Source organism: Ursus arctos, unplaced genomic scaffold (genome assembly GCF_023065955.2).
Source record: "Ursus arctos isolate Adak ecotype North America unplaced genomic scaffold, UrsArc2.0 scaffold_30, whole genome shotgun sequence".
NCBI classification, from domain to species: domain Eukaryota; kingdom Metazoa; phylum Chordata; class Mammalia; order Carnivora; family Ursidae; genus Ursus; species Ursus arctos.
This window is the reverse complement of record NW_026622986.1, coordinates 14625388-14649785: the sequence shown is the minus strand read 5'-3', so window position 1 is coordinate 14649785 and position 24398 is coordinate 14625388. Positions and strand designations below refer to the sequence as shown.

At 42.8% G+C, this 24398-nt stretch overlaps 1 protein-coding gene across 2 annotated transcripts in view; it reads right to left on the bottom strand.

The window, feature by feature from the left end:
- The window catches only part of PRTFDC1 (phosphoribosyl transferase domain containing 1), an 89865-nt gene extending 73567 nt beyond the window's left edge, over positions 1-16298 (bottom strand). For both annotated transcript variants that reach the window (XM_026478925.4, XM_026478926.4), the window contains exons 1-3: positions 16196-16298; positions 7046-7152; positions 1335-1518 (exon numbers count right to left, since the gene is read on the bottom strand). In XM_026478925.4, the coding sequence (XP_026334710.1) occupies positions 1335-1518; positions 7046-7152; positions 16196-16243 (339 nt within the window). In that variant the 5' untranslated portion in view covers positions 16244-16298. The remainder of the gene's footprint in view (positions 1-1334; positions 1519-7045; positions 7153-16195) is intronic.
- Between the last annotated feature and the right edge of the window lie 8100 nt (positions 16299-24398).

The window sequence follows — 24398 nt, the reverse complement described above, 5'->3', positions numbered from 1 at the left end:
GTTCCCTGGTGTACACACCCTGTTTAGTCTCCTCCACGTGAGTGTGGGTGAGACTACTAGACACGGGAATCCACTCCCATGATTAGGGAGAGAGAGAGAGAATCCCAAGCAGACTCTGCACTGATCATGGAGCCCGTCGCGGGGCTGGACCTCACGACCCTAGGATCATGACCGGAGCCAAAATCAAGAGTTGGATGCTCAACCGACTTGAGCCACCCAGGTGCCCCAGGTCAGCTTTTTCAAGAGGGGTCAGGCCCTCACTAAATGGAAAGATTCTGCTGTGCTGGGAACTGGCGGGTGGAGGGGACCATGGGGCAAAGACCTGAGGGCAGCCTATAGGAGCTGACCGGGTCTCCAGCAGGGAAGCGGAGACTGAATTCTGCCAACAGCCAGTGATCTTTTGTCAAGTGATCTTGGAAAGGTCAGTCATCTGCAAACCTCAGATGAGATCCCACCCCTGGCTAATGGCTTGATTTCAGCCATGGGCAGAGAACCCATGCCCGGATGGCTGATCTTGAGAAACTGAGATGATAAATGTGTGTTGGCTTAAGCCACTAAGTGTGTCGTGACTTTGTCACGCAGCATTAGAAAACCAACTGGAAGAGAGAATTAAAATGTGTCAAGCTAATTTAATCAGAAAATACTTCCATGATATTGACTCCAACAGTTCCTCACCCAATAGTAGGCTAGCTTTAATGATTTATTATACATTGAGTCAAAAAGCATCACAGAAGACAACAACACAGAAGATGGAAGACCAAGGGGATGACATCTTTGGAGGATACTCTCCCTCAGTTCTGTCCAGTGCAGGCCAAGAAAGCCCCAGTACAGACTGGTGGATGGGCCTTCTGTTGGAGGCTTTCTGATCTTGGCTCATTGCACTTGGTAACTCACTGTCCCTACAGACTTCCCTTCTCCACTTCCAGGTCATGATTGCAGCCACCCCAGTACTAAGACTGTCCTCTCTGGGCTGGACACCCTCGCACAGGTCTCTAGGGCCAACGGTGACATCCAGACCGGAAACACGTCAGTGTTCACTGGACTTTCTTAACAGTCATTGTTAACACACTCATTTGTGAGGCTAGTCACCAGGAAATAACCACTCAGCCTTATAACCATAAAAGAAGCATGAATCATTCTTGAAGCATCTTTCCATATATGTGATAACAGAAAGAGGGCTTTCCCCCCTAAACAGTATTATTTCAATTACAGGTTGCAGTACCTTGCAAATTTAAAAAATGACATTCTTCATTTTCATCAGATTATCAATTCTTTTATTCTAGAAAATTCTTTATGCTAAACATTATATAATGAAAATGGAATTAATAACTTACCCTGTAACTTTTTAGTCTGATGAAATCAACCTTCATAGAGACAAATCTATCTGAATTGCGACTAATGTTCTTAAGGTGTTCTACGAGATCCGCACAGAACTTGTAACCTCCTTTAAGCACACACAGGACCACAATGTCACAGTTTCCTATGTCTTTCATAATATCCTTGGCCAGCCGTTCAGTTCTGAAAGAGGGATTAAAAGATATATTAAAGCATTAAGTACTTCTGAGTATTTTTTTTCCTTAAAAAAAAATGCAAGATACATTACCCATATTAGATTATGCAGGGGAGTGTGGAGGAGAGCTCGGGAGGCAGAAGCCTACGGATAAAGGAGCTTTGTTCAAGCTGGACAAAGAGAGAGTGTTCAAACCATATTGCTGATAACCACATCATCCCTAGCACATTTTTGCTCCTTGGTGTCACAAACATGAGTAAGGTGTAAGATATATGTCAAAGATCACGAATGTTATTATTTTATCACACAGAGCCTGGTTGTTCACAATGCTATGAACGTATCTGGTGATGTTATGCTCGCTCTATAGCAAAGGGAGAGGACGTGAAGAATGACTCACCCACCTTACAGCATTAGAAAAGACTGGAAGAAAAGTCAAGCCCACAGAAACTATCCAAAGAATCACCTCTGTCTTCTATTTGACAAAGATGGCACATTACCTAGGTGAAAGGTGCCCAGGGTACAATTCCAGTAGGCATCATTTCCACGGAGCACCATGTGAATGATGCCTTCCTGGAGCTAGGCAATGGGGCAGCCTCGGGCTGGCACCCCAAGCCTGATTTGGAACTGTCACTGTATTTTTTCTAATTGTTTCATGTCTAGCAGTCCATTGCCCATGTCTCCATACAACATTAAAACCTTGAATGGAGGCAGGAGCTAAGGTGCATATTTAAAAGAAATTCCTACTGGCACTTCAGATAGAATTAGATTTAAAACATGTTAAATGAATGATCTGAACATATATATATATATATATATATATATGAATATATATGTGTGTATATATGTATATGTATATATATCTATATATAAAGCATTATATTATATCTCTCTATATATATGATCTACATATCTAATATATTACATAATATATTTTATATATGTTATACATATGTGTATATATATACATACATATATATAAGCATATATATATATTCTACATACCTAATATATTACATATTTTATATATAAGTTATACATATGTGTGTATATGCATGCATGGTATAAACATAATATTAAATGGCAACCATGGTTTCAGATGATGTTTCTCAAAATATGATCATCAAGAAAATGTACATCAGCATGCCAGATATTCTGCCGAAAGGGACATTTGTTTTCAGCATAATGGAGTGAGGTGGTCAACACATTATCTCCACAAAAAAGTAACTATAAAGTTAGATAAAACTGTTGAAAACAACCATTGCAGTACTCTGGAAGTTAACCAGAGACATACAACAAACTGAGAGTCATTTATTCATGAAAACATTGAACAGTGGGTAAAAATAGCACAAGTCTGTGGCATTCTTGCCCGAGAATGCTCCCATCTTCCTGAGCCCCACATCAGCTCCGTTGTTCAACCGGCATGGGGCGCTGCCAGAGGGAGCTCACCTGATAGGGAGCATTGTCAGTTAGTATGGCTACCTTGGTAGCCTGTGAACAGGGAGAGCCAATGGGCCCCCTTATCAGGAAGTTGTGGTCCTGTTTGAGCAACTAACTGGCAAACTAGTCTAGTTTGACAGGGAGTTCTGGGAGGTTAGCGTCACAGGAGAGGGACAGACAATATACTCTTCACATATCCCAAGTTGACCAGAAGCTATGCATATGCCCAGCAGAGATCGGCATGGGACCAGGTTACCTACACATTCCTGAATGATGGAACCCATAAGCGGGTGCAGAGGAGACACAAGAAAGCACAATGAAACAATAAAAGCCAGGCAAGACTTGAAAAAGGCTGGAAATCTGAATGGGCTTGACAGCCCCCACACACATTCATCAGCAGAAAGTGGAAGCTGTACGGGCTTGAGGTGCTTGAGTATAATGTCTAGCCAATCTTATAATGAAGACTAAACTATTCAGACACAGGGGAAGCCCTAGTAAGTGAGGCTTACAAGTAAAAACAAGAGAAATAAACTGCATATCATCAGAGGCCACACACTGTGGGGGAGACAGATTCCACAGAGTGGAAGACAAAAAAACAAAAACAAAACAAACAAAAAAACCCCCAAAAACCAAAGAACAAGGGCAATGAACAGAAAATAATTACAAATATGATAGATATTAAACCAACTAAGCAATAATCACTTTAAATGTGAATGATCTAAATATAACAATTAAAAGAGAGAGACTGTCAAAGTGGATTAAAAAAAAAAAGACCCTAACATATGTTATCTATAAATATAAAGACACTGATAGATTAAAAGTAAAAGGATGGAGAAGGACATACTGTACTAACACTAATCAAAAGATCAAAAGAAAGCAGGAGTAGCTTATTGATTTCAGACAAAGCAGATTTCAGAGCAAGGAGATTATCAGGAATAAAGAGGGCATTATATAATAATAAAGAGGTCGATTTCCGAAGAAGACGTAACAATCCTTAATGTGCATGCACCTAACAACAGAGTGTCAGAAAACTGACAGAACTACAACAAGAAATAAACAAATCCGTCACTGCAGTTGGAGATCTCAATACCCCTCTCTCAGTAATCGACAGATCCAGCAGTCAGAAAACCACTAAGGATACACTTGAACCACACAGTATCATAAATCAACTGGACCTAACTAGCATTTATAGAATACTTACCTAACATTCTTCTCAAAAGATATAAATCAGAAAATGAAAAGACAAGCCACAGATGGGGGGTGGGGTATTCGAAAATCATATTTCTGGTAAAGGACTTGTATCCGGAATGCATAAAGAACGCTCACACCTCAATAAAAAGACAAACAACCCACCCAATGTAAAAATGGCCTAAGACTTAAATAGTCATCTCTTCAAAGAAAACATAAATAGCTAACACGTACACTAATCATTAGGAAATTGCAAATTAAAACCACAACGGGATACTTGTGTATATCCACTAGAATGGCTATAGTCAAAAGGACAGACGATACTCAACGTTGGCAACTATGTGGAGAAACTGGAACCCTCATCCTTGCTGGTAGAAATGTAAAATGGTACAGCCACTTTGGAAATAATTGGCAGTTTCTTAAACTTAACCATAAAATCCAGAATATCACTCCAAGAAATCCACCCAAGAGAAATGAACAGGTATACCCACACAAAGACTTCCATGTTCATAGATGCGTCGTTCACAGTAGCCCAAAGCTAGACATGCAAATAACCATTGATTGATAGATCAATAATTAGATATTGTACGATTTAACTTATATGAAATCTTCAGAAAAGACAAATTTAGAGAGAAAGGAATCAGACGAGTGATTGCCAGATGCTGGAAGTAGGAACAGGGACTGACAGCAAACAAACTTTTGGGGATGATAGAAATACTGTAAAATGATGGTTGTGCCTGCCCAATCATAAACATTTACTAGACATCATTGAATCATTGACTGACAATAGGTGAATTTTGTAGTATGTAAATTACACTTAATAAATTCATTCCTGGGCCCCATCCCAGGAATACACATTTTATGGGGTGCGTGGGTGGCTCGGTGGATTGAGCATCTGACTCTTGGTTTTGGCTCAGGTCATCATCTCGGGGTCATGGGACTGAGCCCCACATGGGGCTTTGCACTCAGCACAGAGTCACTTGTCCCTCTTCCTCTGCTCCCTCCCCACGAATAAATAAAATCTTAAAAAAAAAAAAAAAAAAGAATACACATTTTAACAAGTTCACTGGTTAAGTCTCCTGTACTGGGAACTGGCTTCAGGTAGCCTTAGCAGGGCCCAATCATGTGCTAGATCTGGATGCAATTAACTAAAGGCATAAAAATGAGGTTAGAAAAGCAGGAATTTGCTTAAACCAGGGGGTTCCCAAACCAGAGTTAAGGGGAAATGCCTCTAAGATATTAAGAGGTGAGCCGAATACAGGGACTCCACTGCACAACCAAAGTTGGTTTAATTGTTAAAGTCAAGCAGGTTTCTTTCTTTTTTTTCTTTTTTGCAGGAATTTCCGTATCTTCAATATGAATTGCTAACAGGGAGATTTGGCCATTTGAGAGATGCAAAATTTCCCGAGTTTATTTGATCACAGAACATTTTGTTCCCTCTGAGGATTGGGACTTGTATTTCATGGAAAGCCATCTTAGGCCATGAGAAACTCCAAACTAGACCTTATTTTAATTACATACTATAGTTTGAGAGGACGTGCACTGTGCAAGTCTTACCCAGTGGAAAAATCTTAGAGTGAAAGAATGAAATTTCCTTTTGCTATAGACAGGAATTGATGGAAAGATAATATCCTGGGAATAGTAACTGTCCAGGGTTTTTCAAACTTTACTTTGGCTAAGGACTTGTTTCATCAAGTTAAAGATTAATTCAGAAGACTATAATAGATTTTTTTAAAAATAGAGGCAGAAGTACTATGGTTTCTTCAAAAGGGTAGCGTGGAGAGTCCAAAGTTTCAGTTTGCTCCTACTCCCCATTGCCTCTCCCACCCCAATTTCTGGTTGTCTGAAGAATCTTTATGTTCCTGGGAGTGCACTGTGAGGCTTGCTTTCCATGTGAATGTGAAGGCTTAAGTATTTGATCTTTGTACAAGAAAACAGAGAGGTACATGGAATGATAATAGTCTGGGCATTAGGCAGTTTTGTGAACGGGGTATGACCTTTAAATCCTGAGGCTTGTGGTGAGCTCAAGAAAAAGATGCTCTCTGAAAACCAAGAAACAAATGCTGACTTACAGGCCTAGAACAGGCGAGAAAATGCTGGCTTTTAGAAAGCCAATTGGCGAGGAAGGAGCTAAAGGATCTCTATATAGACAGGTCAGAAAGAACTAGAAATAGTATTCTAGAAATAGTTTTGTGCAGATATTTTTAAGTTGAAAATATGCCTACTCCCAAAACATTATCACTGCCTGGAAACCAAAACTGGGCACAGACTGGCTGATCTGTGATACATTGCTTGATTCGAGATGTATGCCAAGTTGCAGGAAAAGCCAGGGCTGCAGGGGTGTGTCCCATGAAGGCAAAGTTCACCTGTTAATTATCCCTGGTTAACTCAAGAGTCTGTGAGCTATATATATATTTATAATATACTTATATATTATATATATTTATAATATATTAATATATATTAAAATATCTGCATATATAATTTTAATATATTATAAATATATTATATTTAATATATTTATAATACATTAAAAATATCTGCACAGAACTATTTCTAGAGTATATATATGTTATATATACACACTATATATCGAACTATTTCTAGAATATATATGTATATATACATATACATATATACACACACACACGTATATACACATGTATATGTATATACGTGTGTGTGTGTATATATGTATATATTCTTATCATTTCCCCAGAACAAGTGTCCAGGTAAACAGTTCAGTTAAAGCAGAGATTCATTATATTCCAAATTCTCTGTCCTATAAAATTTCGGTCTACGGCTATATAAGAGAGACTCAGGAATAGGGTCGTAAAGTGTATTATATGATTCGCACAAGAGGGGGCCAGCCAGTGCAGGGCCAAGACCAACACAAGAAATAACACTCACCTGTCCACAATGATGCCATGAGGTATGAGGACATACTCCAATTCTCCATAATAGTGCTGTGGGTATGTGAATAAATTCAAGTCATATCCTGGCCAGTCGTCCCTAATCTGTAAATCAAATTACTTTGGTTACAATATTTTTCATGGGAAATTTACTTGTAAAACATAAATAAACAAAAATGGGTATCATTTGAGAAAAAAGAATACTATTAAAAACAGAAGAGGTCTGACAATCAATATGACATTGGATTATATTCTGTCAACCTATGAAAAGCTCAGTGGGAGAAAGTAATTTTTTTCATGAAAACTGATAAAGGATCTAGTACTGAAACGAACAGAGAATTCCAGTCCTAACTTTTGACATCATACAAAGAAATATCCACTTGATGTCTTCTAGCTAACCTGATAGTATTGTGTGTAATGTTTGTTGTATCTAAATTATATAGTATCATAAATATAAGTAACACTATGTTCATAAGTATATTGGACTTATACTTATGGACTTAGAAATATGGACAGTATCATCATACATTATTATAAATGTTATTACATATACTATTATATTTCTATGTGTTGTCAATGCCTCATCTGCCTGGGAAAGATTACCTATTAAAGTACATGTATCCTGGGATTAGTGTAGACACGAACTTCTGAGTGGTTTAGTCATCACAGTAAACACTTCAGAACGATGTACTACGGTGGGAACTTTAGTCAGTCCTATTGGGAAAAATCGTTCCAGAAAATTGGTCTATTCACTATGAGCCAGTCTTCCCCTTGCTTAGCACTGAATGTGCAAGTTTTATGGTTAGAACAGTAAAGATGTGGGAGAGAAAATGACGGTGAAGAGTGAGTTACTTTTACTTTCAGATCACCAAGAAAGGATACTCCAGGGAAGTGTTAGCACTCAACTCATTCCATAGCTGTCTTGTTGGTTCCTGTTCTTTGATGGCTCCTGCACACTTCCATCAGACTCCTCTACTCAGCTTGACGCTTTCATCATGCAGAGCTATCCTCATTTTCCAGCTCAATCCCCTACACCATCGCCTTCCTATCTTCAGACTGGTCTTCAGTCCAGTCGTGACCCTTCCAGCTCTGTGTTCTGTTCATTTGTCTTTCTTGCACCTGCATCCTCACCTTCTCTTTCCCTCTCTCCCTCTGTATCCCAAGTTCAACCCCCTCCTCAGAAGCTCAGGTCAGGCCTCAGTTATTTCTGGAGGCCTTGCTCACTGCTCCTACTCTCTGATCTTCTCCCAAACTCCTCATAGATGGGGCCCTCGTAGCTCTCTGTCTTTTCAAAGGCTCCCATTCAGGCTCCTTGAAAAGACTCCTGCCTCTTCCAGCCTTTGGCTCACTCGCTCTTATCTGTTATAGAATCCATTTGGACTTAATTTAATTCTGGCACATCCCCCAGCTTTCCACACTTCTCCTCACCTACGACGCAAAACCTTAGCTCAGGTTTTAGAAGGGCAACTTATGGTCCAGACCCCCCACCCATGCCCATCCCAGTTCTGGGTTCTGGAACGCCAGCCAAACCAAACTCAGGGCATTTTCTTTCAAATTTATCCCTTTCCTATCTTAGCAAAGGACAACATATTTTTCTACTTGCTCAGATCAAAATGTTGTTGTTGACTTCTTTCTTTCTTTCCCTCATGTAGCCCACTGGCAAATCCTATCATTAATTCCTTCAACATTTAACCAGGACCACCTGTCAACATCCCAACTGCTACCTCCCAGTCTGTGCCACCATCATTTCTCCGGGTACCACTCCCATAGCTGTCAGACTTGCCTCCCTGCTTCCACCGTGGCATCCCCACCCCATTCCAACATGGCAGCTGGAGTGCTGCCATCTTCAGCTCGTCTTCTTTCGTGGGCTTCCCACTACTCTCTGAGAACCACCCAGGGTCCTCACTATGGCCCACGGGGGCTACCTCTCTTACTCATCTGCAGGCCTTTTCTTCCTGCACTCTGGTTTAGCCATGTTCTTCTTGCTGATCTTGAACAAGATCTTGCCTCAAGAGCTTTGCACCTGCCCTTTCTCTTGCCTGCAATACTCTTCCCCCAGATTTCTACATGGCTTACACTTCACTTCCTTCAAGCCCCCACTTAAATATCACCTCCACAGAGAGGACTTACCTGATCACCTAGAGAAAACAGCACCCCCTTCCTTCCAACCCATCTCTATGTCCCTTTCACCAGCTTTACTTTCCTTCTCGGCATGTGCTCCTACTGGCTTTGACCCATGTGTGCTTTGTCTTGTCTCCTCCCACTAGAATGTCAGTGCCTTCTGACAGAGACCATATCTGAGTCACTGTTGAAACCCCAGCACTCAGAACACTGATCTGTAATACAGTAAGTGCTCAAAAATGTCCGATGTGTTAATGAATGAGACAGTCTCCATCCACAGACTACCCAGCACTACCTGAGCTCCAGCACAAACTGGTTTGTCTTGATTTGTCTCCCCACATAAGGAGCACCACTGCTCAAGGCTCCGGAAATTCCTATCTACCAGGGGCAGATTGTTAGCCAAATGGTGTGTCATCTGCATATTTGAAAAGTATCACATTTGCTCTGCCTCTATCAGCAAATTGGCTGGGTGCAACTATTGAATTTGCACAGAACAACTCTGTTTTCCAGCCCTGAGAACTCCCTGAGCCTGCTGTAACCATCAACACCGTGGTTCCCTGTGAGAGCCTGAACACCAGCTGTACGTGAGAAGCCTCCAGAAGATCCTCTGGCAGGCCACGGTAAAGGCCAGACGAGAACCCCAACCGGCATGAGGCCCCAGGGAGATCATTCAAGTGCACGGCATTTCCTGGCTCCCCTTCCAGACCACACACAAACTACCCACGCCGCTTCCTGGAGCCCTTCCAGGTGGTGGCATCATTCATGAGTGGTCTTCTGAGCCCATTCTTCCCACTATGCAAATCCTTGACTACTCCCGCCCTGGCCCTGGCTGCACCTCAGAGCCTACATTCTTCTCTGTGTTCTAGAGCTTAGCTCTGACCCTTCCCGGCTGTGATGCTAGAGAAGTACTCACCCTGCCTGAGACTCGGTTTCCCCCACCTTTAAATAAGACACAATAAAACCTGTGGTCTGGGTTGGTGTGAGGACTAAGAGAGAACAGACAGTCTCCAAAGCAAGCAGGAACAACCCCATTTGAGGACTTGCTGCAAAGAAGCTGCTTTTACAGTACTATGGACTGAATGGTGCCCCCCTAAAATTCATATGTTGAAGCCCTCACTGCCCCTTGTGATGACATTAGGAGGTGGGGCCTATGGAAATAATCAGGACATGAGGCTGGAGCCGTCATGATGGAATTAATGCTCTTATAAGAAAAAAAAATCAAGCTCTCTCTAGCACACTCTCTCTCTTTTTTCTCTCCCCCTTTGCTCCCCCCTCTTTCTCTCTCTCTCTCTCTCTCTGCCATGTGAGGACACAATGGGAAGAATAAGGCAGCTATCGACAAGCCAGCAAAAGTGTCCTCACCAGGAACGAAATCAGCCAGCACACTGATCTTGAACTTGCAGCTTCCAGAACTATGAGAAATACACGTCTATTGTTTAAAACAAACAAACGAAAAGAATGAGAGAGAGAGAATTGACTCAGAGTTCCTGGGACATTTCCTGGTGTGTAGTAAGTGCCTAATAACTGATGTCAAAAAGAAGAAAAGAATGATAAGCAAATGACAAAACCAACGTATGGGTAAGAGCCATCATGGTAACCTGTAGTCAGAGGCGGCATGGAGTGGAGGTCAAGCGCTCAGACTTAGAAGCCCAGCACATGTGGGGGAATTTATAGCTGTGGGACTTGACTTGGGCTTTGATTCTCTGTGCCTCAGTGTGTCCATCTATAAAATGGAGTCAGCGCCTGCTCGCACGCCTGCTGTGAGGATTCAGTAAGATATATAACGGAAATAAAACTCTTACATCATTATCTAGGCTACAGTACCTACGCAGTAAGAGTTCGCCATCTAGGTGTGTTGAAACATCATGGGTTAACTTGCAAATTAAAGGTCTTAATTAATTTACAGAAGGGCCTCAAATCTATCTGCCAATGTCTTGTTACCCTAGTTAAAGTTATACATTTAAAAATAGAAGAGATGTATTTCTCTAAAACTATTCTATAATTCAAACTGGCCTTTCCCAGTGAGTCTGAAAGAGTGAGTTTTCCTTGTTGAGATAAAAGACAATTAGAGATAAAGAAACTACTGGTTTACAAACCACAGGTGTTGGTGAGGACGTGGAGAAAAAGGAACCCTCGTGCACTGTTGGTGGGACTGCAAACTGGGGCAGCCACTGTGCAGAACAGGATGGAGATTCCTCAAAATATTAAAAATAGAACCACCCTTCGATCCAGGAATCACACTACTGGGTATTTACCCAAAAAATATAAGGACACTAATTCAAAGGGATACATACACCCTGATGTTTACTGCAGTATTATCTACAATAGCCCAACGAGGGGAGTAGCCCAAGTATCTATCAATGGATGAACAGATACACACACACACACACAGAGGAGTATTATTCAGCCATAAAAAAGAATGGAATCTCGCCATTTGCAACCACCTGGATGGAGTTAGAGAATATCATGCTAAGTGAAATAAGTCAGAGGAAGACAAATCCCATATGATCTCACTCATATGTGGAATTTAAGAAATAAAACAAATGTGCAAAGGAAAAATAAAGAGAGAGACAAATAAAGAAACAGACTTTAATTATAGAGGACAAACTGAGGGTTACCGGATAGGAGGTGGGCGGAGGGAATGGTGAAATAGGTGATGGGATTAAAGAGTACACTTATCATGGAGAAAAAAAGGAATATGCTTTAAAAAAAAAAGAAAGAAAGAAAGAAAGAAACTACTGGTTTACTCCTTGTAATTCTTAATGGTGCATGCAAATTGCATTGCAAATAAGTCCTAAATCTAAAGGAACGGAGGCTGCTATGAACTGTAGATAATTATGTTATTCATCTGCTTTTTAAAAAATCAAAACAAGAAATCTTTAAATAGTTTCAGTATCACAGAGAATATGCGCTAAGTTTGGTCAGAACAATGCTTCCTCTGTTCAAAGACACAAAACATGGCTAGGCTGGGGAAGTGGCAAACACATGAACTGAGCCATTTTATACAAAATTCAAACCCCAGAACTCATTCGGCGCCTCTTTTTTTCTCATTTGAAGATGTACTGAAAACCCTCTTTCTAAGCCATTAAAAATCATTTTTTGCTTAGCCTCTTTCTTGCACCATTTTTCAGGTTTTTCCCGCAGGGAGAAAAGTAGTTTGGAAACACATACAAAAAGCAAATCCCTACTCCTCTCTGCCTCGGAGCCCCACACGCTGAGCCCCACTCTCTCCTGCAGGCAGTGACCATGGTTGCTACCAATTTTCAGGCTCACATCTCCCCCTTGACTGTCAGGGAGGAAAGGAGTCTCATCCCTCAGCTCTGCTTCCAAGAATTCCCACACACGAACATCGAACACGGACTGGCCCAGGCAAGGAGGCGCGCTGTGATGGGTGCCTCAAATCACTCGCTGAGTCAATGTGTACAAACACTTCCCTGAAAGAAAAGCTCCAGATTCTGTTCCCAGAGGAATAAAGGGGACTCACAGGAGCAAATGACACCTTGTATCACACAGGACTTCCTCTTCTGGGGCGGGTTCCGCACCCAACCTGGTAAAGTTGTACTTTAGATGGATTATCTGATTACTTATCTCCAATACTGCCCCACTTCTTTGGGGGGGGGGGACCCATAACAGAAATACAACAGTTATTTTGCATTTTTTTCTTCTTCTTATTCCTTCCAAACCCACTATGTGGGTTCTAGCTATGATTCTCTTGATAATGCTTTGGTAGAAACAAAACATATGTAAGAACTAGATCCCAAAAGGCCAGACGAGTAGAGATCTTTCTCTCCCTGAGAAGGAACGAAGATGTACCGATCACGGGCTGCTGACCTTACTGGCTCCAAATCAAGTGACCCGTCAATCCTGAGCAAAGTTTCTGACCTCAGGGTCTACAACTCCTATTTGGCAATTAGCATTTGCTACTGCTTTCTGTTAATAATCTACTAATGTCCTACCTCCCCGATTCAACGGAAAGCCATTGGTAGGCAAGAGCCATCTTAAATCTCTTAATATTCCCTTCTCTTGCACAAACCATGCTTCTCGTTTTATGCTGATGTCATCTGGCTCTATGCCCCCCTGCCATCTTCATCTGCAGTTTCTACCAGTTCAGAATTTTCTTTTCTGGAAAAGCCCCCAAACCTGCCTTCATCCTCCTACTAGCTACTACATCTTGTGATTCCTTCACCTGCCTTAACCCAAACTACTTCACCTTTATGCCACATCCAATCTTCCAGAACAATCCCACCTCGGAAGGACTTCCCTGCAATCACAGCTTTCTATGTAGCACCGTGAGTAAAACCTGACTTCAGTCCTGCTTCTGTCATTTGTTAGTTATGTGACCCTGGGGATTTTCTTAATCTCTCAGAACCTTCGTTTCCTCCCCTGTAAAACAGAGATTATATTCCTCCCTCACGGATTTGCAAGGAGTAAATGAATAATACAGGGAAACCACATAGTAAGTGCTCAATAAACGCTATCATTGCCTGCCCCCCTTTTCCACTGGTACTAACCCTTCCCTTTGGTTTTTTGCAACCATCCTTGAGGGCTCTCCATTTCCCCTGTATAGGTAGGTACCTTTCTGTGTTTTGCCTTTCCTCTCTACCCTAGATGGCATGGGCTCCCCCCACACGTTGAACTTGCTCTGAATTTGCCTTCCCTCCCCGTATCCAACTTGAGTTCGTCTAATCACGCCAAGCTCTACTGGAAAAAACAGCATAAATGCAGGGGCCATCTCCATTACACATTGTTTCCAACCTCTCGTGAGGTCCTCTCAGTGCCTCCTACCGCCTTTCTCACAAAATTACCTTGCCTCCCAGAGAGCTTCTTTTGATACTAATAGATTGAGCTATTTATACTGTTCCATCATCTGCTTTTTTAGACTTTAACAATCTGCCTATCTTATTAGTCATATCAATTTACCTAATTCCTTTCCAAGAGCATGTATTATTAAAGAGTAGTGCTATATTGTAGCCATTCTACTGATGGGATGGTTGTTTAAATGATTCTCACAGCTAATGGCTTTGCGATTGTTAAATACAATGGCCTCTTTTCCATCTTTGCCCTACTTGCTCTTCCTGCAGCATCTGAGCTCTCAATGGCCCCTCTCACCCCTCCAACAAAACTGTGTTCCCTAGACACCTACCACTCCGTCTGTCCTCTCCGACTCTGCTACTCACTCTTGGGCTCTTTATTGGACTTCTGCTGGGCACTCTGCCTCTTACATGTGGGGATTTCCAGGTTTCTACCCTTAGCAGCAGTTTATAATTTTTTTCCCATTTTCACCGGACCTTCCTATCCACTCCAAGCATCAGATGTATTTTTCTATTTTCTGAAGCTTTCCAAGTCTATCCGATCAATCGCCTCAATTGCAAATACGAATTTCAAATCGCCTGCAGTGCCTCTTGACCTGGAGGCCTTACAGACTCAATTTGTCCAGAGGTGAACTTGTTTCCCTTTTCATATTTTCATTCCTCCCCATTCCCCAACCCCAGGCCTGACTGCTCTCTCTATGGCAACTGGACAAACTGGGTATGAGGATTTCTTCTCAGGATACAAGGATTTCTTTGCAATCGGTATGCCCTGTACCTCTTCTCCCAAGTGTTCACAAGGCTACCTCCTACTCACCCTTTATGGCTGCCAAGAGGCCATCCTAATCACTTAGCAAAAGCAGTACTGCTCTGGGCCCCAGCACCCCCTCTAATCACTCCATATCTCATTACGCTCTTTTCTTTTCATTTCATAGGTCACTGTGCGAAATTATCTTCTTTATTTGCTTGCCTTCTCTAGAATGTAAGCCCAATCAAGACAGGGCTTTGTCTGGTTCCCTGCTCTCTCCGCAGAGCCTAGAACACCACCGGGCCACCTGGCAGGACAGTCAACAAGTGTGCAATGAATACATAAATGAATTTCTCATCCTTGAAGATAGAAAGATCCTGCTGATAAATTAAGAACTGAGCAACACATTTCGACCTGACTAGTTCTGTCTGAGTGTGTGGTGTTTCCTTCCCCAAACCCCATACTCCAGCAATCCACACATAACCACAGACAGGTTATCTGAACACCACAGATCTCTGAAAAAAGAAATGTTAATGCAGCAAGTTAGCCCCACTCTCCACCCTCACCACTGTTAATCCTAAGGCAATAATAACCTCCACTTTCTATAGAAGCCATTCTGGACAGGAATCCGGAGCCGAGGCCAGTGGCCACAGGGCAAGAGGGGATTTGATTCCAGGACACTGACCGATGGGTACCCTCTGGTTGACTCTTTGGGGGATTCCCAGGGATAAAGAGGCTCTGGTCTGGGAACCCATCATCGCATATCTTCCCATCCGGACACACTACTAGGCAGATATTTTACAATCTCTCCAATTCGCTCACCGGGTCAACCACGCTGCGTCTCCCTTTTGCTCACAAGGAAACTAACCCCCCAGAGGCGCTAGCCTATGTCGAGCTTGTGCAAAGACCCCAGAGTCCCAGCCCACGTTTCAAAGCTCAAACAACGTCCATTTGAGCTCATTTCCTAGCTGCCCTCGAGAATCTTGGGCAGTATCCTTTTGGGAAACAAAACTGGAAGCCTGGGCTGGAGGGGTCAGAAGGAAGCACAAAGGGAGGGAGGCCCCCCAGGAGTAGCGCGCCAGGGTCTTCATAGACCCGTCCTGCTCCCCACGGTGACTGCTCATGGCTAGCAGGAGTGGGGACCCGGCACCACACAGGCTCGGGGCTGGAGTATCCGATTCCTGGCCTGGGTGGCGAGAGAGGGGCGCGGGGGCGGGGGGGGGGGGGGACACCGAGAACACGGAGTGAAGGGCTGTGAAGTGTTGGGTCAGGTCGGGCGCGGGGAGGGGCGGCTGGCAGGGGAGTATGGAAGCCATCCGCTCCGGGACGGGAGAACAAAGCAGTGGCCCGCCCGCATTTCACGCGAATGCATTTCAGGCATTTAATCTAAAAGGAGGGTGCCAAGAAGGGAGGGGAGGGGAGAGAGCGGGGAGCGCACGACTCAGCCCAGAAATCGGGAGTTTGCATTTACCACGACGCCTCGCCCGTAGTCTGGCGCCTCCTCGCTGCTCCCGGCCATGTTTCTCCCGGGGAAAGCGGGAAGGGAAGAAGGGCGCGGGAAGGATCTGGGAGGGCGAAGGGCTGGGAGGGGGATGGGGCTGGGGACCGGGCCGCCCCGCCCCGGGCTAGCCGGCGGGGAAGGACCGCGCGCCGCGGACCCAGCGCCTGGCGCGGCTCCAGCGGCTCGGCCGCGGCGTCCCCCCTGCCCGGGCCCCCTCGCCGGCGGGTCCCGGGGCGCAGGGCGGCGAGGCGGGTCCTGGGGCTCAGCGCGGGCGGCGCGGGGCGCAGCTGCGGAGCCGCGCGCGCTCCACCTGAGCGCAGGCCGGGGGCGCGTCCCTCGCGGCCGCCGCCCGCCCGTCTGCGAGCCCCGGAGCCCCGCAGCCTGCGCCCCGCTGGGACTGGGGAGGACGGAGCTGCCCGCGGCTGGAATTTTACAGCAGGAGAACGTGTTCCCATGGCCCCCGCCTCCCTAAGGCTGTGCTCTCCGGCGTTCAGGCGAACAATGTCTTTGAATCCTTCCTGCTAATTTTTATGCGCTCTTTATCCCAAGTAAATCCGTGAAAGAGTCTGCGGTTCGGGATGTTCTCGAAGTACGGCTGTGGACGACACTCTCCCGAATGTGTTTTTTAAATCGTCGCCCCGCCCCGCCCGGAGTTTTGAAAGAGCCGTGCGATTGCTTTTCCCCCAGCCCAAGCCCGCATTTGGCATCTGGAATCTGAAATAGGGCCTTCCCTTCACCGCATTCCCGGGGGGGGGGGGGGGGGGGAATTTTTACGAATTATCGACTTTACCACTTTTGTGAGACCCTATGGCCAGACTTGAATGGTTTAGGGTTGCAGTTTAAAGCAATTGCTCTTCTATGAATCTTTTGTTAATTGAACCCCTGATCCCAGCCTTCCCCCCACCGAAGGTGCCGGTTCTTTGTCCATGCCTCAAGGGACCCGCTTTCCTTGCATAGATATTCATTGCCCTGCTCGCTGCTGTCCCGTCGCATCTTCGCAGTCCTGATCTGGGGTTGAACCCCCGAGCTGAACACAGTTCTCGGACTCCGGCCTCTCTCTCCAGAAGACTATTTTGTTCGTGTTTGAGTTCTGGCACACGGCAGGGAGAGGAATGCTGATTTTGCTTGGTTTGAGGGGAAAATAGTCATCAATCAGTTAATGTCGCTCTAGGTTGGAAAATTATTAGTCATTCAGACGTGGCCGCGCTCAGCACCGTGCGGTAGACTTCCCCAGACGTCAGCGCAGAGGAAGAAAGACTGCTGGGGGGATCGCGGAGACTGGGCACCGCGCTCGACACTGGGGGATACTGTTTCCTGGGCTATAGGTCACCGTTTTCGCTCGTCCTTGCCCGAGGTCCTTGTTCGGGGCCATTTTTATGGTCCGCCTCGCACCTCTTTTCCCAAAGGTGAAAGTCCGCCTTCCACTGACGTTATCAAAGACCAAGCCCAGGAAGTAGCTTCACAACCACCGTCACTAAAACTTCCAGCAACTGAAAAGTACTATCACTGTGGTGTGATCACGCTACAGGGTTCACAACACTCGCCTGCGGAGCTGGTTAAAGCAGCTTCAAGCCGGCCCCTTACCCCGCAGGTTATGTGGGGAAGCCGTAGGATGGGACATGGAAATTCGTGCTACCGAGCCTCTCAGATGAGCGAAATGCAGGTGGCTCTCCAACCAGTCTGTAAAGGATCTCACTTTACCTCTTGCTGCTGCAAAATCAAATTCACCCACCAGAGGCTCAGTGTGGGTGCATGGGTCAGTCGGATCAGGGGCAAGGGGTCTCAAAACAAATGACAGGTGTAGATGCTCAACAGAAACCAAAAAGCAACAACTCTGGGCCCAGCTCAGGCCCTGTGGAAGATGGAAGAGAAACTCTGGATACATCTTTCCTTAGAAAGGCCATTAATTTAAAAGCAAAACCAAATGGGATCACAAGAAAAAAACAGAACTTGCTTGAATGACGACAGGAACTTACACTCAAGAACATCTTGTATAGACCTGTATAGGACATCCTAAGAAGACCCTAAAATGATGAATACATTTTTTTTAATTTTAGTAATTCATTTTCTTTAAACCAATATAGGAAAAATATCATTTCAACATTTATGAGATGTTTATTCATTTTTTCATAATAGATGTTTGAAATCTAGTGTGTTTTACGCTTACAGCACATCTCAGTTTAAAGCAGCCACATTTAACATTTTCAGTGGCCACCTGTGGTTAGTGGTTCCAAATCTAGAGTACTCTAGAATTTATTGCATTCATTTAAAGATCTTAGGAGTGAAAGGAACTAGAGAAGAAAAGGATGAGATTTCAAATATAATTGATCAATGAATTTTCCAAGAAGGACTTGATAGAAATTATACTAGCAATACAAAAGTTGACACCAACTAATTGGAGTTTTCTTATAGTTTTAAGCAAATCATTTTTAAAAGTAAATTTATTATCTTGTCATATTTGGATAACATTTTGTGTGGCCTAATTATACTTTGGTACTTTGGGCAGCATTAAGGTAACACGATGTAACACTTGATATCATGAATAGTATTTGCAAGGATCAATGATATCCAAGAATAACAACTCTTCTGGCCAGGCTTAATTCTTTTTTTTTTTTTTTTTAAGATTTTATTTATTTATTTGACAGAGACAGACAGCGAGAGAGAACACAAGCAGGGGGAGTGGGAGAGGAAGAAGCAGGCTCCCAGCGGAGGAGCCTGATGTGGGGCTCGATCCCGGAACGCTGGGATCACGCCCTGAGCCGAAGGCAGACGCTTAAGGACTGCGCCACCCAGGCGCCCCTGGCCAGGCTTAATTCTTAATCTTGCAGTATGAGAACTTAGAGGCAAAAATTCTTTTTAAATCTCAAATTTCTGTTACGTGTCTAGTGGAATAGCTTTGCATTAGAATTCTGATTTTTTTTTTTTTAGTAACAATCCATATGATCTTAGCCAATAAGGCTAAGCCAATTACATCAATCTACTATGCCACAATTTTCTCATCTATAAGAGGGGGCAGTACCTTGCTGCTCTATTGCATAATGATGAGATTAACATAAGATAACAGGCAAGAGAATCCTTAGAAAAACCCCATGAAACTGTAAGGTGTTATTAATCTGAGATACTGTGAAAATGTATGAGCAAATCTGGTAAAGTTAGTTGATTTGAAAACGACAGGGTAATTGCCTTTTTAAGATGGGTGTGATGGACCTATCAGGAAGAGTTATAGTCTAGGGACAAGTTGGGGCTGGTATGAGAATTGATAAGGACAATGAGGAAATTATTAAAATAATTGAATTTTCCACACAAAAAAGGGATATTTTAGCTCAGACTGTCCATTTTCTGATATTTCTTTGAAGGAGCTGTAAGAATAAAGAGGTACCTCTTTGCTAAGTTAATAACTGATAAATATACTTGAGTTTTTCTGTATCACATTTTCATTGTAGATTCCCTGCAATTTATTTCACTTTTTAAAGATTTATTTATTGGAGAGAGAGCGAGAGAGAGTGCACACAAGCAGGGGGAGGAGCAGAAGGAGAGGGAGAATCCTCGAGCCAACTCCCCTCTGAGCCAGGACTCTAGTGCAAGGCTCAGTCCCAGGACCCCAAGATCATGACCTGAGCTGAAATCAAGAGTCAACCACCTAGCTGACTGAGCCACCCAGTAGCCCTGAGTTTCCCTGCATTTTAAATTCTGAGATTATCTTGTGTCACTACCATGGTAAAGTCACAAATATTTATATTTACCTGAATTCTCCACCAGGCCAAAAGACTTTTGTCCTAAAAATGCATACTGATTTTTTTGACACTTTGGCAGTTTTTAAACTTTTGACCATACTAATCTGTTACTGAAGGAGCAGTTCAATCTTTGCGCTGAGTTGCTCAGAATCTGTCACTCAGTAACACTGGATTCAAAAATACAAAAAGGCATTTATTTTTTCTCAACCCTGAAACATGAAAATAAATTAAAAAAAAAAAACCCTCTCAGCCTGGGAATTGTGTTGAAATACATAAACATATGAAACTTAGTGACTCAGATTGTTAGTCACAGAGTCACTGGTTAGAATCTGGATGAAATCCACTGTGGACAAAGGCCAGTAATAATGATGATGATATTTTGCTTTTCCTTAGTGCTGAACAAAACCCTTTACAAATGTTACAAGTACAGAAGAAAAAGTGGCAAGATACTTTCTTCCAAATAGTCAGGCTAAGTGAGAATCTTGGTACCTTTGAACTATTTTGTCCCCTGTACGTATGTACAGAGGAAATATAGTTGCAAATAATTGTAACACAAAACAACTTAAGCAAAAGCCTCATTAGTATTCAATTAGCATAGCGAGCCCTCTTTCATGGCCTCTTGTTTGAAGCAGACTGGATCCAATGTGTAGTCTTAGAATAAAGGAAATAATGACTCCATAGTAGTTCTTACAAATAAAGCCAGGAGCTACATTCAGAATTATGGTTTGCATTATTACACTTTCATAAGTAATTAACCTTCCCCTAAAGAACACACTATGGGTAGACTTCAGCCTGCTTTTTTGCAATAATGTCAGGCACGGATAATATCATCAACTCTAAGTGCTGGGCTATTTCAGAGATATTCTCCCACTATCTCCCCATCTGACCGGAACAGGAATTGGATAGCTTCAGAGTAAAAGAATAATGCGTCCATGTGTTCCTCCAGATCTCAGAGTCCTGGCAGCCGACCTCAACTCTCTTGGCCGCCATAAAGCAGTCATTGAAAGGACACAGCTGCAGGAACTAGAGGCTAAGCTCTAAATAAACTCACAGGGCTGGAGGCACAAGTCATGTACGTGACCCTAACACAATACCTTGTGGTTACGAATGAACGGATTAGCATCTAATGGTGCGATGGCAACTTATGCAAAATTAATTGGTACCTCAGCCAGTGCTGAGTTTCTAATGGAGAGATGTCCAGTTCAAAAAATAAAAACAAAAAACCAAGGAGATCTCCTTAAACTTTGCCTGGGGTGGGGAGACGAAAGACCAACTGGAGTGGGAAGTGAGCGCTTATACTCTTAACTGTACATAGATTCTCTTTAGATCAGCATAGATGTGCTGTCCTCACTGGCAACAGCCCAGGAACTAGTCGGTATCGCCAGTGTCCGGGTTGTATTCTAGATCTGAAGTAAGGGGAGCTTGGGAAAGAGGTTGGGGAGACGTGGCTTGAGGTCTCGAGTTGTCTCACATGAGGAAGAGACTAAGAAAGAAAAAGAGATTGGACACTGGGGGACCTAGAGCAACATCTCCCAAGGTGTGTTTTATGTCACTTTTCTTTATATTTGAAAAAAGATGAGGTTGTGATTCATTAGGTTGGACAAACAGTGAGAAAAGCAAAGTTAAACACTCTTGTATCTTGTGGGACTTCTAGGAGCTTGTAATATGCCAACGCGCACACTGTCAATATTCAAGAAGACTGTAGCAAAATGCAGTGTTTCCCTAACTTTGTTGGCTATGGAAACCTTCGCAGGGGGTGTTTTAAAAAAGTTTTTAAAAATTACACTATTGTGAAATATTTTAATTTGTACTTTTAATATTATCTCCCCGTAAGAGGTTTTATGTGGTCTTTAAAATACACTGAAAGAAGTAAATCTTTAAATATAACATTATTTTCATACTATGTATTGCTATGTTTTTCTTTTTAAAAATATGCACTAATGGGGCACCTGGGTGGCTCAGGCAGGTAGGGCTCTGCCTTTGGCTCAGGTCATGATCTCAGGGTCCTGGGAATGGAGCCCCACATTGGGCTTTCCGCTCAGCAGGGAATCTGTTTCTCCCTCTCCCTCTGCCCCTCCCCCTGCTTGTGCTTTGTAAAATCTTTTAAAAATATACGCACTAAGAGCTTGAATGGACATGGCTGAGGCCTTTCTCCGTCTCTGTATGGTCCTTCAAGTTGACATGAAACTTTGCATGTCCTAGAAGACAAGGAATGTATTCCCACCCCGTTCATTCTTTCTCCTTTCCCCCCAGCTTATGAACAAAAGCAGCCTTCTGAGTAGCAAGAGAGATGAAAGCCATCTCATTGCATCAATTCCCTTTGGTCTCTCTCAACGATAGTCTGGTGGCTTTCAAAGGCAACTGTTTGTAGACACTGCCGGCATGGAGAATATCCAGATGAACCAGTAAGCATACTGGGTGTGGGCATGCTGGGCTCCTGGTATTTCCAAGGAGGTATCTATCATAATCCAGGACAATGGGCATCTATTGTAGCACCCACATTAATAGTCCTGTGGTTTGTACTTGAAGGAACTGAGTTCTTTGTCTTTTCTAACTAGGAATCTCTTTACTATACTCACTACCTCAGCTATACCTGTAGGATTCATGGCAAGTCAAACCCGATTCCCAGAAGGGTGGGTGTGACTCCTCCCACAAAACCAATGCCACAGGGGGCTGTAGGAAGTCCACAGGAGCACAGGGTTGCTTCTGGGTTTGAAGCCAGGAACACAATTGTTGAGTCTACCACGGGGGAAGGGCCTGCTTTCTCCAAATGGCCCTTCAAATGGGCTCCACCAGAGTTTCACAACCTCCAGCCTGGATCCATAGCTTCCACAAAGGCATTTCTATCCCAGGATATCTGCAAAATTATTGTTGCTGTGGGGCGATAGGAGCAAGGGAACTCCTAGTCCGCCATCTTGCTGATCCATGACATTTTTACAAAGAAAATTCAAATGTCTTTTTCCATTTTAAATGTAGTATGTGCCAACAATTTTAGATCAGAACATTTGGAAAAATAGAAGTAAAATAGGCATTTTAAACATGTTCTGGGGTCTTCCAATTTCCTCGACTCTGGAAAGTTTTCTTACATAGTCGTGACTAAATGCTTGCTCGGTTTTGCTATACTTCTGTCTCACACTCTAAGGAAAATAAATATATCACGCAAGTATTTTTCCATGGTCTAATAAACTCTGTACAAACGTCACTTGAAATGGCAATTTTATCATTTATTTAGCCATTCTCCATGTATTTTCATTACTTCCAAATTTTGATTCCATAAATACATACAAATAAATATGTTTTAAATAAAATGTTTATATGCATTTTAGCCATTTCTGAAGAATAAGTTCTTCAGAAATGGAGTTTCTAAATTAGAGGGTATATTTTAAGGTTCTTGACATATATTGCTAAATTTAGCTTACAATATTAATGGCTTTCTTCGATGGAAACATAATACATTTTATACAATTTTTAACTGAAATTGAATAAAATTTTACTGCAAAGACACTTTGAGGTTTGAGGAAAAGGGTATTAGTTAACATATGCTAAAGCTTAGTAATTGGAACTAAAAGAAAAGTCAGTTTGAATTTGTGATTAATTCTTAACTAAAGATTACTTTAAAACAATGTGCTTTTATTGTTGTAGTCCATAAAGTAATACCTAGACTAATGAAAAGTTTATGGTGCCCTGTTTCAGGATTTTGGCTCCAAGTCAGGCAAACTCAGCTTTAAATCAGACTTCACCACCTACTGCCTGACCTTGGGCAAGTTTCTTAATTTCTTTGCCTTAATTTCTGCATCCGTTCAATGAAGATAATGTTAGTTCTGCTTCCTAAGGTTCTTGTGAGGCGTAGATAAAATAATGTACTGAGAGGACTGAGTACCTCAGAGGTGCCCAGCACATTTCATCTATTATCAAAATAGAATAATTTGATGGTTTTTAAAATATTTTATTTATTTATTTTAGAGAGAGAAAACTCGCACCTGAGGTGGGGGAGTGGAAGGGAGAGGGACGGAGCAGACTTGGACATGGGGCTCAATTTCACGACCCTGAGATCATGACCTGAGTGGAAATCAAGAGTCAGATGCCCAACCAACTGAGCCACCCAGGTGCCCCTAAAATAGAATAATTTTAAATGGAATTTCTGATCAGTTGGAATTTCTGCATGAATAAATGGATCTGTTGAAGGGTTTTGAATTAGTAAATCCACAATCTCTAAAAGTTTCTTCATGTAAGTGAACTAACATTTTCCTTGAAATTATATTGTTGTGTTACCAACTTGTTTGGTATACGTGTGTGTGTGTGTGTGTGTGTGTGTGTAAAGCAAAAATAACCTACAGGAAAAAGGTCTGTTTAATAAGTACAAATAATGATGGGTTCTGAATTAAGAAGTCCATTTTTTGTATTTATAAATTTTACATTAGAAAGAAAAAAGTAACTTG